This window comes from Brienomyrus brachyistius, chromosome 5 (assembly GCF_023856365.1).
Source record: "Brienomyrus brachyistius isolate T26 chromosome 5, BBRACH_0.4, whole genome shotgun sequence".
In the NCBI taxonomy this organism is placed as follows: domain Eukaryota; kingdom Metazoa; phylum Chordata; class Actinopteri; order Osteoglossiformes; family Mormyridae; genus Brienomyrus; species Brienomyrus brachyistius.
Genome location: NC_064537.1, coordinates 39,216,330 through 39,232,047, shown reverse-complemented (window position 1 = coordinate 39,232,047; position 15,718 = coordinate 39,216,330). Strand labels below are relative to the sequence as shown.

At 42.4% G+C, this 15,718-nt stretch overlaps 1 protein-coding gene across 4 annotated transcripts; it reads left to right on the top strand.

Moving 5' to 3' along the window:
- Positions 1 to 2,930: 2,930 nt before the first annotated feature.
- LOC125742068 (glycogen [starch] synthase, muscle-like) lies at positions 2,931 to 15,500 on the top strand. Of its 4 annotated transcripts, none has more exons than XM_049013707.1 (16): positions 2,931 to 3,038; positions 6,387 to 6,505; positions 6,613 to 6,794; positions 8,179 to 8,370; positions 8,572 to 8,757; positions 9,393 to 9,537; positions 10,457 to 10,574; positions 10,877 to 10,997; positions 11,530 to 11,636; positions 11,947 to 12,006; positions 12,298 to 12,490; positions 12,694 to 12,820; positions 13,237 to 13,332; positions 13,449 to 13,612; positions 13,728 to 13,808; positions 14,585 to 15,500. In XM_049013707.1, exons 2-16 carry the CDS (start codon positions 6,388 to 6,390, stop codon positions 14,873 to 14,875), a joined length of 2,181 nt encoding a protein of 726 aa, XP_048869664.1. In that variant the 5' UTR covers positions 2,931 to 3,038; position 6,387; the 3' UTR covers positions 14,876 to 15,500. The 4 variants fall into 4 exon arrangements, 3 of the variants coding, with proteins under 3 accessions (XP_048869664.1, XP_048869661.1, XP_048869662.1); XM_049013704.1 differs by having other exon boundaries at positions 3,021 to 3,136; XM_049013705.1 differs by lacking the exon at positions 2,931 to 3,038 and adding an exon at positions 3,067 to 3,131.
- Positions 15,501 to 15,718: the final 218 nt, after the last annotated feature.

Below are 15,718 nucleotides of genomic sequence, written 5' to 3'. Positions count from 1 at the left end.
GTTTGTGCACCTCTATCATTCTAGGAGCTATGTTGTCAAAGGCATCTATTGTCGATACAACAGGTCCGTCTGGATTGACCACAGGAGTCCATAAATTGCACAATTTTGTAAGGACCTTTCCAGTGCATTGCCAACTTCATGTGACTCTTCACAAGGTCACTGAACCACATCATATCATCTGAATCATAAGGCCCAACATCTACCACATTGTGATAAAGTTTCTATCTATCATGGGCATCAACACCCCACACTCAGGTCCCATCCAAAACAGTCTTCAGTTTCTTCATGAAGGAGGATAGTGTTTCCCCACATTTTTGCTCAGTCCCAGCTCCCTGTCAGACAGTCCACAAACAAAGCCCACTACCATGCAGTCTATTCACTTACGACTGTGTAGCAAAGCATGAGGGAAATACCATTGTTCACTTCAGAAAGACCAAAGGCCTCTGTTCCCCAACATTCTATTAGTCTCTGGTCGAAACAGTTAGCAGCTTCAGGTCCCGGGGCATCCAGATCTCATGATCTCTAAAAACCAGCTGCATCATCCAGAAGGCTTAACAGAAGAGGAGGAGGCTAAAGAGCTTTGGGTTGAGAACCAAAACCCTGGTAAACTCCTACTGCTGCACCACTGCGAGCATCCTGACTGGATGCATCATAGTGTGGATGGGTAACTGAACAGATTAGAACTCAAACTGCTAGACAGGACTGTCAAGACAGCCTTGAAGATCTCTAGCACAGACCTCCTCACCTGCTAGCCATCCACCTCTCCCAGAAGAGGGCAGAGTGCATCATAATGGATGCCACCCCCTCAGCTCATGCCCTCCTCACACTCGCGCCCCCTGGTAAGCACTTCCACTATCACTACCTGCACCCCCTGCTTAATGGACAGTTTCTTACCCCAAGCCATCAGGTTGTTAAATAACCAGTGACGTGCATCTGTCCCCCTATTGCATTGAATTGCACAATGGTAAAATTCCACTAGTATACTTTATCACTACAGTACTACCCCTATAGCTACTTGCACATACTTCCCGGATGCATATTATATATTCATTGCTAGTCAAGCCTCGGTTTGTGGCTCATTTTTCACTTTCTATATTGTCTTTTGTCTTGCACTGTTCCGTCTCATTGCACTGCTGTTTGTGCCACTGTCAATTACCCTGTAACTGAGGCATAAAGCTTTCATTGTGTTCCTGGAATGCCTGACAATAAAACGTGAAACTTTAAGTACTGAAATAAAGCCTCAGTTTTCATTTGCTTAAATGTGTCCCCTCTTTGGAAAAGAATGTTGTATTGCGGGGTTAGTATTGGCTGCATACTTACTTGCAGTCATTTGCAGATAAGCTAATCTTGAAGTTAATAGACTTTGTGCAAGTAGTGTCTGCTATGTAACGTGAAATGTCAGAAATACTAATCAATCTAGCTAGTATTCCTTGGGAAAAAAACAGTAGTTTAGGCAATGTTTGTTGTTCAGGGGTTGGGTTAGGCGCCTTATTCGCAGGGAAAGGGACATCTTAATGCTTCAGCATACTAAGATATTTTAGACAATTCTATGTTTCTAACTTTGGAAACAGTTTGGGGAAGCCTCCTTTGTGTTCCAGTATGACTGTGCCCCAGTGCACAAAGCAAGGTCCATAAAGGCATCGTTTCGTGAGTTTGGTGTGGAAGAACTTGACTGGTCCACACAAAGCTCTGACCCCAACCTCAATTAGAATGGAGATTGTAAGCCAGGCATTCATGTGCAACACTGTCAGAGCTCACAAATACTCTTCTGGATCAATGGGCAAAAATTCTCACAGACACTCTAAAATCCAAAACCTTCTCAGAAGAGTGGGAGCTGTTATAGCTGCAAAGGGGGAACCAAAACCATATTGAATTTATATCAAGTGACTAGAATTAAGCCACCAAAAGAAAAAAGTTGTATAATATACTGGTATCATTATCGTATAGCAATACCAAAAATTTAAAACACTATGATTCTATAATTTTTCAAATATTGATATTCAACATCAAAAACTAGGGTAAGGGAAATGATGAACCAACACAAACAGTTGAGGCCAAACCCACTTGCCCTATTCAGATTCTGGACCCTATTCCAGAAGCTATGGGCACAAGGATGAGGCACCAACTCACAGCAGGGCACACATACACATCATTCATACTTACATGCTATTTGGCAACTTGGCAATTAACCTTAGCATGTTTTTTTTTCACTGGGGGGAGGATGGGATGAGGAGAGACCACAGGAAATCCCATGATGACATGGGGAGAACAAAACTCCATACCATACACAAGGAGCCAGGGCGGAGACCCCAGTCCCAAATGTGTGAGGCAACAGGGCTAACTACTGCAGCACCATGCTGCCCTGTAGCTAAATTAATATAAGAACTATTGAATGGAGCTTCCGTATGCATAAATGCATGTTTCACTGATAATGTTAAAACTGCATTATCAGCTATTGCTGTTGACTGAATTGATAAATAGGCCTGTTTATTTCAAAGCAATATAATATTTAATGGAAATGTTTAACAGTACCAATTTAATATCTATTTGGTTTCTTATACTAAGGTACCGAAACTGAAATTTTAGTCAAAATTTCGGTATCGATCCAATTCTACATCAAACACAGTTTGTAGTCTCAGTTTCACTTTCTCCAGTTCAACTGAAGCGCACGCATTCCCTTCTTGATACGGCAAGTCCCGAGGGGACAAATACCTTCATACAAATGCAAATGCTAAGTAAACACAGTGGAATTACTTCATGAGCGCAAAAATAAAAATAATAATTACATTTTATATGTTTTGAACGCTTTGCTTCTCTTATTTCTGACCTGAGTCTTATTGCTCTTAATATTCTCAAATTAATTCATATGTTAATTGCAGACGAAAAACAGATGAAAGCAGCTTTCAGTCCCCGCTGACGAAACATACGCACACGGCGACATCATATCCCACCCTCTTCCATGCAGCAACTGGCCTGAAATCACGTTTGCGAAATTGACTGAGCTTTCAATAGGCCAATACAAGAACAGTAACTGCAAGGTACGTGCCTTTCAAACCCTCCCTTCCCCTTGCCTTCAATGTTACCTTTACGGTGATGTCAAGCCGCATCTCAAGTTCACCAGCTAAGTGACTGTAAGGTAAATTTAAAGAAATAGAGTTTACCGCATATAAGCAATATATTTGACCCTAGTGAAGGTTAATTTGGTGCGGGTTGTATGTGCTGCATGAGAGCGTTCGTCTGTGCAGAAAGTTGGATTTGCATGCAGCTAAGCTAACTTGCCTTGTGTCTAGATGAGATGTTCTTTTCATGCTAATTGCAAAAACAGAGGCCCTTCTCAAGACACCTGCTACCCGTTTCAACCCTTTTGCATCGGTATAATCTCATGCGCATTGTAATGTTTCACGTAAAATTCGGCGGCGTTTCCAAATAGGACAATCGTTCTGAATGCGGATGAAGGGCTGAGCATGCGCAGGTGTCAGCTTTTTTTTCTTTCTTTCTTAAAGCTCCCCCCCCATTCTCTTATTTATTTGGAAAGACATTATTGCTTTCCAATTCGTTTACGTAAATGAATGACAGTAATATGAACTACCATTTCGGCGCACATTAATGAGCTGCTATAATAATTCTATTATATATTCCATTATTATTATTATTTTTATTATTATTATTATTATTATTAATAATTCTAATTCGTATTTTTGTGTACTGTTTTTTGCATGGCTTTTATCTATTCAGTGACAGGGTTGAAATCGATGCACATTTATTTACTCGTTAAAACATTCATACCTGGTGCTATATGGTACGATGTAAATTTTGTACACGGCATGTGTTGTGCCGGCTGAACTTAAGAATCATTCAAAATTCTGAATTTGTCGCCTTCACTCATTCACTGCATTTACTTTAAAGGAAATATGTTTGCAGAGTCTACTGTTTGTGAATGAAGATGCAACAACAGTGCTTAAGATCATCGAGTAAGATTACTAAAATACTGACATACTTGTTCCTTGGTCTGCAGCTTAGCTGTTTAAGTTTCCATGAACTGCATTGAAGAGATTGATTACCTCATATTACGGAGAAAGGAAGATTGCTTTTCTTGTTCCTTGTTCCTGCCGCATCATTGTGATGTTCTGCTTTTTATGGTCTTTTGCACAAGCCATTTTAAAATTATTTTGCAAAGATTTTTTTTGCTATTTATAAAAAAGCCCAAGCAATATGAAATCTAAAAAAAAAATCTGTTTTGTTGATGTGATAATTTCAGTCTATAATTTTATGAGATGTTCATATTTTCCCGAGCGATTCTACCGTGCCCGGGTACACAGGATTACATTGAATAGCTATCGAAAGAAATATAATTACGTTCGTTATATGGAGAATGACAGAACACGGCGGAAAAGAGCATCTGCATTAGTTTAGAGTTCCTCTGGCAGTCGATCGGTGGCGACTTCCGTACGGTTTTGTGCTGGAGGGTCACAAGATTAATGCCTAGATTCTGAGCAGAATAAATAAGCAGAAGTAAAACACTTCTAAAGACTTCTATGGGTTTGTCAGTTTAAAGTTACTTTTAAAAACAGACATGAATTATGCACCATGCAGTACTGGGTTGCATTGTGATTATTATTATTTTTTTTTGCTTTGATCCCATGCACGTGTAGAGGTATTTAGGGAATGATATAAACAGTTAGAGACGCTTAAGTACTGCAAGGATAAATTATCTGTCAGGATTGCACACGAACCATTATACTCATCAGAGTTGTTTGTGTAAAATGATGTACAAGTGATGAGACCTTGGGGTCAGTGAGCATCTGGAGCAGTTCAGGTTTAGGACCTTGCTCAAAGGATACAGGATTTGAACCCACAACCATCTGGACATGGCCACAGATCCCTGACCCAACGAATGACACCAGTCAAATATACAGCAGCTAGGCTGTACAGTGCCTTGTAAAACATCAGCTTGTATGTAGCATTAACTTATACAGACTGGAGAGTGTATATAGGCCTTTCTGACCATCTTTGTCTGTTTCCTGCTGTCTGTAATTTGCATTGGTGCGTGGTCACCATCCTGTTTGTTGCACAATTCTTCAAAGAATTTTAATATCATTTTACACTTAAAAACCCCATGTGGGTGAAAAAGCAATTTTCCCGATGCATCCAGTAACACTTTAATTTACAAAGTGGCAGTACGTTGGCAGTTTAATCATTGCAGTTCTCATAATAATAATAAAAATAATTATCATAATAATAATAAATTCACATTGTACATGGCTGGCAATGAACTGGAATGTCATCCTTGCTATACTCCTGTCTTGTGCCCTTCACTGTTTGGGACTGACACCAGGCCCAGCACAGCCCTGCTCTAAGTATTTGTAAGATTTTTGGATGGATGATAATCGGTGAAAATCGTGTGCTTTGCTATGGTCAAAGCTTAGCGTATGTGTGTGTGTCTGTGTGTGTGTGTCTGTATGTGTGTATGTGTGTGTGTGTGCGCACAACTGTGCATGTGTGATGGACAAGATGGCGGGTTCCTCATAACCGGCCATCTTGTAGTCACACCATACCCCAACGGGTCAAAATGCTGACCATGTGCCAGTGAAATGTGACTCAAGAAAGCAAGAAACACACAAATAAATATACAAAAAAAAGAAAAGAAAGAGGAACAGAAACTGAGCTCAGAGGGAAGTTGTCCTGTATGAATTTGTATAACCTAAAATAGTGTTTCTCGGCCTGGTCCTTGGGCTACCCCCAGACAATCCAAGTTTTTGCTCCCTCTCAGCTTGTGTCTCGCAGGCAACTGTGAGGGAGCAAAACTGATGACCATTTGGGTGTCCCTGAGGACCGGGTTGAGAAACACTGTTTTAGGTTATATAAATGGATACAGGCACTACTGGGCCACTTGTTTGTGTGTGAATATGTCAAGGGACAGCTTCATTTCTTCTTCATAAACAAAGCAAATTTGTAAATGCATATGAGAGATTATTGTTAGTGTCTAGTTAAACATTTACATTACAATTTACAATACAGTATTTATAACTTTTAAAGGACAGGAGCTCTTGGAAATCTTAAGATGAATTTCTTTGTCTTTATATGTCGTCATTTTAGTCTAATGTTCGGTTGTATTTATCCTGTTGATGTGGTTTGATAAGCATCTTTATTCCCATGACTGTCATTCCACACAATGATGAAACGCTTTTGCTTATACTCCAGACAGACCTTTTTTGTCTCTATTAAACTTCCTTGCAATTGTGGCAGGTAGGAAGCATGTGTGACATCAGCGGTGCCGTGTTCTGGTTATTCTGGCATGTTTTCAGTGGTGAGCAGAGCTACGCCGCTGCTTCCTTGTGTGTGGATTCGCCCTGGACCGTGCTGATGTCGTTTTCCCTCTCTGGCAGGATGCCTTTATCTCGCAGCATCTCTGTCACGTCCCTCTCTGGCCTGGATGACTGGACTGAGGAGCTTGACCTGGAGGATGCCGTCCTGTTTGAAATTGCTTGGGAGGTGGCAAATAAAGGTCCCTTTGTTTTTTTCCCCCCATGAAGCATTTATGTATTTATTTTAAGGCCTTCATACTTGTGTTTCTCTCTCTCAACTGTTTCTGCTTCCTTTGTCGCCTCAAAGTTGGGGGAATTTATACTGTGATCCAGACCAAGGCCCGCCTTACCGCAGAGGAGTGGGGTGAGAATTACTTCCTTGTTGGGCCCTACATGGAGAGCAATGTCCGAACTCAGGTGGAGCTCATTGAACCTCCCAGCCATGTCGTGAAGAGGACTATAGACAATATGAACTCTGCTGGGTGTAAGGTACACGCAGCAGTCTGGATTTGGTCTATGACGTCTGTCTTACTGAGCTAATATGGCTTTGAGTTACGCCGAATGGTTACATTTTGGCTTTGAGTTACGCCGAATGGTTCGTCTTTATATTTATGCTTTATTCTCTCCTTCTGTACATCACTATTAGAATGTTTCACAATCTTCTGGACTTTTTATTTTCTCTTTTATCTACATTACATCTTATCAACACTTTACATCTTCCCTGGTGCCATGCAGGCTGACGAAACAACCTGACCATGCTACCAAAGACTCTTTGCCTTAATAGTTCAAATATACATTTTAATGTTTTATTTTAGCATGCATTCGTGAATATAACATGTGTTCGTTATCACAGCAGTGTGGATACCAGATTAAGTTGTTGAAAAATGAGTTGGCCAGTTTTTTTTTTGCTCTTCTGAGATCTTCATGTTTGAGGTGTAGCTGAAGGATCGTTCCAACACAAATGCTCCTGCGGCCATAAAACCACAGTGCAGTCACCACACGCCTGTGCATGAGTATGACTCTGAATTGCAGAGACTAGTGCATTATTTTTTTGTCCCTCCCCAGTCATTGTGGTGCATTTGTCAAACTAGTAATTGCATTTGATGGTCAGTGGTGGAAAGTTTTCTACCGCTTTCTCATGCTTACAAGCACAGAAGTAAGACACACACCATTATTTGCTACATCAGTGCTTCCAATGAGCTGCATTTTTTCAGAGAACATGAAACCTTGGCACGTTCTTGGATAGTACGTGCCAAAATACCACTGGATTCAAAAGAAACCTACATCTTCCTTAAAACTTAATTTTTGAGAAACGGTCCCGACTTTTTTGATTGACCAACAGCAAAATAATGATGATACTGACTGGAATGGTTGGTCTCACGTAGTGAGTATGGGCCACCTTGACCTTATGTAGTCAGAGCAAAGATTGCGCCAAATCGTGCTGGGTTCTCCGAATGGAGACTCATTTGCAGAAGTCTTGCTTTCATCTAATAACTCAGACTTCCGTAAACTTACTACAGTAGAAAAATGCTGAGATGAAACCCATGTTTTTATATTTTGCCTTCCTTTCTGTCAGTTCTCTCGCCCATCTCAGCTCTTGCTCATAGTTCCAATTCTTGCACTGCATTTTCTGTTCCTCATCTGTGAGGTTTTTTTTTTCCTTACCACACTATTTACAGGCAGAATTTTTTTTATTATAAGCTGCTCTCAGGGTGTGGCCTACAGTTGTGCAGCGAACATTGATTCCATACATACAGTACATCAGTAATAATAATAATAATAATAAAAAAGATCCTTTGGGGACCTTTGGTGTAAGTTGCATGCCCTGACGTGTGCCGTCTGCACGCCCCCTGTGCCCATTTGTCCCTTGCAGGTGCACTTTGGCCGCTGGCTAATTGAAGGGAGCCCCTACGTTGTGCTCATTGATGTGGGCTTCACGGCCTGGTCCTTGGACCGCTGGAAGAGCGAGCTGTGGGACAGCTGTGGAATCGGCATGCCCTGGTTTGACCGCGAGGCCAATGACGCAGTACTCTTCGGCTTCCTGACCGCGTGGTTCCTTGGGGAGGTCAGTCACCTTCACCCAGAGGTTCATTTTAGGCCTTCTCATGTGCTGTTCTCGGACTTATTGCATTAAAAAAATTAGCAGCAATATCTGTAGATGTTTCTTCATTTTAACGTGCTGTGAGCTTGTTGCAGATGACCTCACCTACTCTGGCAAAGGCTTTAGTTTTGTTTCTCCAAAGCTCCGTCTCTTGCTCTGCACCAGTTTGCAGCCCAGTGCGACAAACCCCCCCACATCCTGGCTCACTTCCATGAGTGGCTAGCGGGCCTCGGCCTGGTCTTATGTCGACAAAGGCAGCTGCCGGTGGCCACCATCTTCACCACCCATGCCACTCTGCTTGGCCGCTACCTGTGTGCAGCCAATGTAGATTTCTACAACAACCTCAGTAACGTGAGTGCCCATGTCTGTCGTACATGTACAATGTATGCAGTTCTATGCAAAAGTTCACCAAAGGCTAGCCAAGATTTTTTTAAAGCTATTTATATAGGCAGTAAGTGCATATTTGGTCAGGGGAAAAAAAACACTGTTTAACAGTACAAATAAACAGTAATAAAAATAGTTACACAGCTCTGGTTCCCTAACCTCTCCTCAGAGACACTCCAGCCATTCCACGCATTTGTTACATTTCATCACCAGCTCACTTAATTAACTGAATTATACTTCATCAGGTTGTGATGAGGCAAACAGGAGTTTGTAAGACAGACAATTTCACGGTAACATCAAGTATTGGGGTGATTTTAGGAGTGGGTTTTGTAATGGCTAAGCTAACATGCTTATATAGACAGAGAATCATAGTTTTACACCAACCTAAATTCTGTCGAAACATAATTTCCTTTGGCTGCCGAAAACATTTGCACAGTATTACAGCTCTGTTATATTATTATTTGTGGAATTAATCGGAAGTAGCGGATCGATGAGGGGTGAGACGGTAAAGGGTCTGATTTATATCTGGCCGCTTCTGTGAGCACTGTTATGCATTACCCACATGGTTACTGGTGTAAGGCATCATTCCCCGTTTGTTTCAGTTCAATGTGGATAAGGAGGCAGGCGATAGGCAGATATATCACAGGTACTGCCTGGAGAGGGCAGCGGCGCACTGCGCTCACATCTTCACCACGGTGTCTCAGATCACTGCCATCGAGGCGGAGCACCTGCTCAAACGGAAGCCAGGTAATAAGTCATAATAGAAATAAACAAATGCTTAACATAATGCTTGCATTAATCAATACAGCTATTACATAAGTTGTATAATAATAGTAAACATTAGAAATGGTCCGTTATATTACACCAGCTTATCTTAATATTAGCACTGAATTAATGTGAAAAAATAAAATGCTCAGAGGGGGATTAAAAAGGTTTATTTTTTTAACACTAAGTCATAATTTTAAATGTAATAAATTGTGAATGTTCAAACCAGACAAGGAAAAATTATAATGCAGAAGGATCCGCTTAATGGAATGAAAGCGTTGTATAAAGGCTTTGCAGAAAGTAATTGATGGTTTTTGCCAGATGGATAATTCTTGAAAAGCTGGAATTTTGCTCTTATAAGACAGAGTCCAGTGCAGTTAAAGGAAACTCTCAGTATCAGGGTCAGTGGTGTAAATGTAGGTGTACATATAGGTAACAATGCACTGACACACAAAATCATTTATTAATGTTAATGCAAGAGGGTGCAATAGGTGTAATCTTAACTTTGCTTTGAGATATTTTTATTTGCTATGAGTCTTTGCTTTTTGCTTCAAGAAGGTAGGGATCTTAAAAAAAAAACATTTTTACGAGATTTTCATATTTTATTTTTGCATTTTGCACTACAGTCTGCAGAATAAGGAAAACACTGCAAGAAAAAAAGAAATGGTTTGAAAACATTTTGTAAATATACATGGCTAAGAAGGAATAAAGAACGATGAGATCTTAGTATGTTTTCATATTTATTCTGTTGAATATATTGTGAGTGAACCGTGAGCCCTAAATCGTCTGTCGGACCACATTGTGAGTAGACTGTCTCGTTAAACCCCTAGTGCGTGTGTGGTTTTTGCGTGCAGGTGCATGCCGCTTATGCGCCCATTCACCCTCTTCTTGTTCCTCTCAGATGTTGTTACCCCCAATGGGCTGAACGTGAAGAAGTTCTCCGCCACACATGAGTTTCAGAATCTGCACGCCCACAGCAAGGCCCGCATTCAGGAGTTCGTCCGCGGGCACTTCTATGGGTCAGCTGCTATTAGCATCAGATGCGTACATGGCTGCGCGTGACACCCTCACATGCGCTGCTAATAAGCACCCTGTCAATGAACAGTACCTTCTTTTTTTCATGTATTTCTGATTTGCTTCTATTACTCTGTATAGAAAGAACCCTGAAATGTATGTATAAGGCATCTGGCTTGCCGGAAGAAAACCCTGTTGTGTGATTCAACATCACCTTTCATCACATAACCAACAAAAAGATATGAATGCATGTTTGCGTGTTTTGTGACGCTGTAATTGTAATTGCGTTGCGTGTGTCCATTCACAGGCAGCTGGATTTTAACCTTGACAAGTCTGTGTTCCTCTTCATCGCTGGGAGGTATGAGTTCTGTAATAAAGGAGCCGATATCTTCCTGGAGGCACTTGCTCGGCTGAACTATCTCCTTCGGGTGCGTATGCCGTCGATACGTACGTGTGTCATTTCACGCATGTTATCCCGTTTCCTCATTGACGGCGTCTGTGCATGTCATGGGTCTTACTGCAAGATACAGCACCTACAAATGTACATAACATATATGACATAATACTGTATAATTGTGTTCAATACAGCAGCCTGGCAATAACACATTGCCATGTTATGCTAAGCGTTTCTGCCATCCTGTTACAAGTGGGCGTAATTAATATACTGAACATCAGGCTAGGCAGAGTAGCTACCTGTCCCGTATTTTTTTACAAGATCGTTCGGTATGGAAAGTTTCTTGTGAAGGACACCCTGTCTCTGGGCCAAGCCACGGATGTCGTAAGGTGGTCAGATCCTAGTGCTGCCTCTACTGAACATGTTGCCATTTTAATTGGCATGCACAGTGTCGCACCCTGTGAAATGAACATGTGATTTTGCTGCCTGCTGCTTTAATGCTGATATCCCTGCAGAGCTCAGCGATCTTGATACTTTTTTTTTTTTTTTAACTGTCGCTGCCTCAGGTGAAAAACAGTGACGTGACAGTGATCGCCTTCTTCATCATGCCCGCCAGGACCAACAATTTCAACGTGGAGTCTCTGAAGGGGCAGGCTGTCCGGAAACAGCTGTGGTAAAGCTGCCGTCGGCACTCTCTGGTGTCAGTCTCTGACGTCATTTGTGCGTTTTCATTTATCATTGTAGCAAATGCATGCTGTCGCATACTCCTTACAGCAGATGAATATCCTGGGTGTGAAGGGTTAATGTCATCCCGCATGTTAACGTGTCTCATAATTGGGTCGGGTTTGTCTTTTCGTTTATGGTTTTTTTTTTTTTTTTTAACACTGCATACTCACCAGTAGAGGGCAGCATAGCTAGTTTGTGATCAGTCATTTTTGACATATTGCAGGTTACGTTTTGTGCTTTTACGAAACTGTTTACAGGGATACTGCTCAAACCGTGAAAGAGAAGTTTGGAAAGAAGTTGTATGAATCACTCCTAGTGTGAGTACTAACCTTGCTAATTGTTTTTTGGCTTTATTATTATTTCCGCCTCCATTGCGTCGTGAGTAAGACCTGAATGATTGGTGCAGGCTGTCCTTCACATTGACTGGGCTGCAGTAGGTAGTAGCACTTCTTTCAGTAATATTCATTTGGTCTCAATGTTACTTAGAGGTTATTTTTTTAATTTATTGTGGTAAATGTCTCCCCCTATGGGAATCTGAAAATCATTGAATTATTCAAGAAAAGAGCACATTAAAAATTTGACAGACCTCTCCCCCCACCCCCAATCAGAGGTCAGTTACCGGATGTGTCGAAGATGTTGGACAAGGAGGATTTCACGATGATGAAGAGGGCCATCTTCAGCACCCAGAGGCAATGCCAGCCACCCATCTGCACCCACAACATGCTGGACGATGGCAGCGATCCCATCCTCAACTCCCTTCGCAGGATCGGCCTTTTCAACAGCTCTGCGGACAGAGTGAAGGTACAAGGCATGGGGCTCATCTACACGCCTTCGCAGTGGCTTCTCTGTGGGGACTCCTGTGTCTTTGGCTGCGGGAACCAGGAGGAATATTATCACTCAAAAAAACATGCGATTCTGGCTAACAAACAATACCAGCATCTTTATTAAATTAATCCACAGGGGGGAAAAATCCTGCTTTATCACTGACCCTGCTTCGCTTTTAGGTAATTTTCCATCCAGAGTTCCTGTCTTCCACTTCCCCTCTCCTGCCCATGGATTATGAGGAGTTTGTACGAGGCTGCCATCTTGGAGTCTTCCCTTCTTACTATGAACCCTGGGGATACACCCCTGGTATGTGTTACCCTCCCGTGAGTGCCATCCCCTGGTGTTTCTTGGTTTGCCTGTGTGCCCACGTCTCTACACTCCCTCCAGGACCACAGTGTTGCTGGTTTCCAAGTGAACTTTTAGTTAGTAGCTGGTTTAGCCTTTGATATGCTAGGTGACTGCCTAATCACCATTTTAAGCAGCTGAAAGCAGAGAAATGATCGCAGCCTGTTTGGGCCACACCTTTCTATGATGGCATGATTCTCCCACTTCCATGTTCCCTTTTCTCTTGGGTTAGTTTCATTTCACATATGCTTTCTGATGCCGCAAGTGTTGCTATTTCCTGTGCTGAAGCCAAGACGATAAAGCAATGCTAAACTGCATAATGCAAATGGAATAAGAGCTGGTTCCAGCTCAGGGTGCCTGCCATTTCTTGTCCTCAGCGGAGTGCACTGTAATGGGGATTCCCTCCATCTCCACCAATCTCTCCGGCTTCGGCTGTTTCATGGAGGAGCACATTGCCGACCCCTCTGCCTATGGTTAGTCTCTCTTCGCTTTTGCCCCGCCGTATAAATGCATGCATTTGTCGAGCTTCTGCTTGGATTTTTAAATTTCTTCTCCATGCCGTCTCTGGTTCTCCTTCTCTGGTCCTCAGGTGTTTACATCCTCGACCGGCGGTACCGCAGCGTGGATGAGTCCTGTAATCAGCTGACCTCCTTCCTGTTGCAGTTCTGTCAGCAGAGCCGTCGCCAGCGGATCATCCAGAGAAACCGCACCGAGAGGCTCAGTGACCTTCTGGACTGGCGCTATCTTGGTCGGGTGAGAGAGGGCAGGATGGACAGGGTGGAAACGATGGAAAGGCTGGGAGATTGAAGGAATGTGCAGTGATTCTATATTTTAATCCTGTACTTTAACAGCACTGTTTCTTTCTCAGTACTACATCTCGGCTCGTTATACGGCCCTAACAAAGGCTTTCCCGGACACTTACTGCTATGAGCCTCAGGACCCCGGTTCTGTAAGTGCCCCTGTGCCTCTGACCTCTAAGTTCAGAATTCAAGGTCTTTATTGGCCATATTCAGCCAGTGCTTTGGAATGCTTGCTCATTCAGCCACACACAGTTACAAAGAGACTAAAGACAATGTGAAGCGATAAGAGCAGTGCAAAGCAATAAGGACATTGCAAAACTATACAAAAAATGGTCAGGTTGTGGGGGTAGTACTCTAAGTGGGGATGCCCAAACTTCACTCTCACCAGCCACCTCCTCTATCTCCACCGGCGGAATACCGAGGTGTTCTCAGGCTAGCCGAGAAATATAATCTCTCGGCATGACCTGCGTCTGCCCCGGGGCCTCCTCTCAGTTGGACATGCCTGAAACACCTCCCCAGGGAGGTGTACAGGAGGTGCAAAACAATAAACAACACAATACAATGTAAAATGGAGGGTGCAAAACAATACAGACAGGACAAAACAATATGGACAGTGCAAAACGATACACAACAATATGGATAGTCCAAAACAATACAGACAGGACAAAACAATATGGACAGTGCAAAACGATACACAACAATATGGATAGTCCAAAACAATACAAAACAATACAGACAGGACAAAACAACATGGATAGCGCAAAACAAGATACAAAACAATGCAAAACAATATGAACAGTGCAAAACAACACAAAATGACACAGGATGATGTATAGTGCAGAATAGTATGGTGTGTTTTATGTATGTCCTATGAACACCACTCCTCGTTTAAGCCTGCATCTGGCCTGCTCTGCCTCTCCCACAGAAAAAGGGCTTCAGCTACCCTCGACCAGCCTCAATACCCCCCTCTCCAGCCCTGTCTCGGCACTCCTCGCCGCACCACAGCGACGACGACGATCGTGAGCGATACGATGAAGATCTGGAGGCCGAGAAGGACCGGCTCAACTTTCGCCAGCCCTCTTCACTCCACCCCTGCAACAAGAATGCGTCAGAAAGCATCCCCACCTCTGACGGCAGCAGTGGTGCTAGCTCCATCACGTCTACGCCCAGCACTATCACCTCTCCCCCTAGCTCTCTTTCAAGTGAGACAAACTGATCTGAGACACAAATGTCACTGAGGTTAGGAGAACGCAGAAAGTGTCATGATGTACCATCACACCCGGGGCCTAAACTATACAGGGAAGAAAACAACGCTGCACACACTTTATGGTTCATAGCAGAACATCATCTTTCTACATTGTGTAGTACAAAATTGAATACCATGTAGACCAAGATCATTTTTCACCACATAGTAGAAGGAAATACAAGATAAGAAAGGTGTGAGTCAGAATGAAAGTGAAAGGTTATCCTGGGAGTCAGTGACATAGGAGAGAAACTCAACTTGAGGTACAGAAGGAGTTTAAAAAAAGTAACCTGTTTTGAAATCTGTACCTTGCATATTTATGCAGTCTGCTGCAAACTTTCTATAGTATTTTAGTCTCTGTGGGGAATTCTTGCGTTTTAAATCCTACCTTCACTTGCCTCCGAAATACTGTAAGGAAATACACTATATTGAGAAGGATTCTTTGAAAATACTGCCACTGTGATGATCTATTTAACAATAAGTATTGAGTGAATAAATGATTGCTGAAAATGTTTAAACGATATTCAGGATGTGAATGTGCCGTATGTGTCATGGATGCACCTTAAGAAAAGGAAAATAAACTGAAAGGTAGATTTATTACACTGTGTGCAGTTAATTGTACATCCTGACCGACATGAAAAGTTAGCAGGGCCACTGCTGCTGTGATACATGTCCTTCTATTGGGCAGTTTGCTGTGGGACGTGGGAAACCATCTGGATGTTTGGCAGCGATCGTTATCCACTGAGGCGCCCTACATTCATACACTCAATTATTTTCATTATCATTGTTCTTACAATTTATAAATGCAGTAACCTT

Coding starts and splice junctions, on each gene's coding strand:
- LOC125742068 (XM_049013707.1), top strand. CDS start 6,388: ATGCCTTTATCTCGCAGCATCTCTGTCACGTCCCTCTCTGGCCTGGAT. Junction 9,538..10,456: donor CCTGCTCAAACGGAAGCCAG/GTAATAAGTCAT, acceptor TGTTCCTCTCAG/ATGTTGTTACCCCCAATGGG. Junction 12,821..13,236: donor ACCCTGGGGATACACCCCTG/GTATGTGTTACC, acceptor TCTTGTCCTCAG/CGGAGTGCACTGTAATGGGG.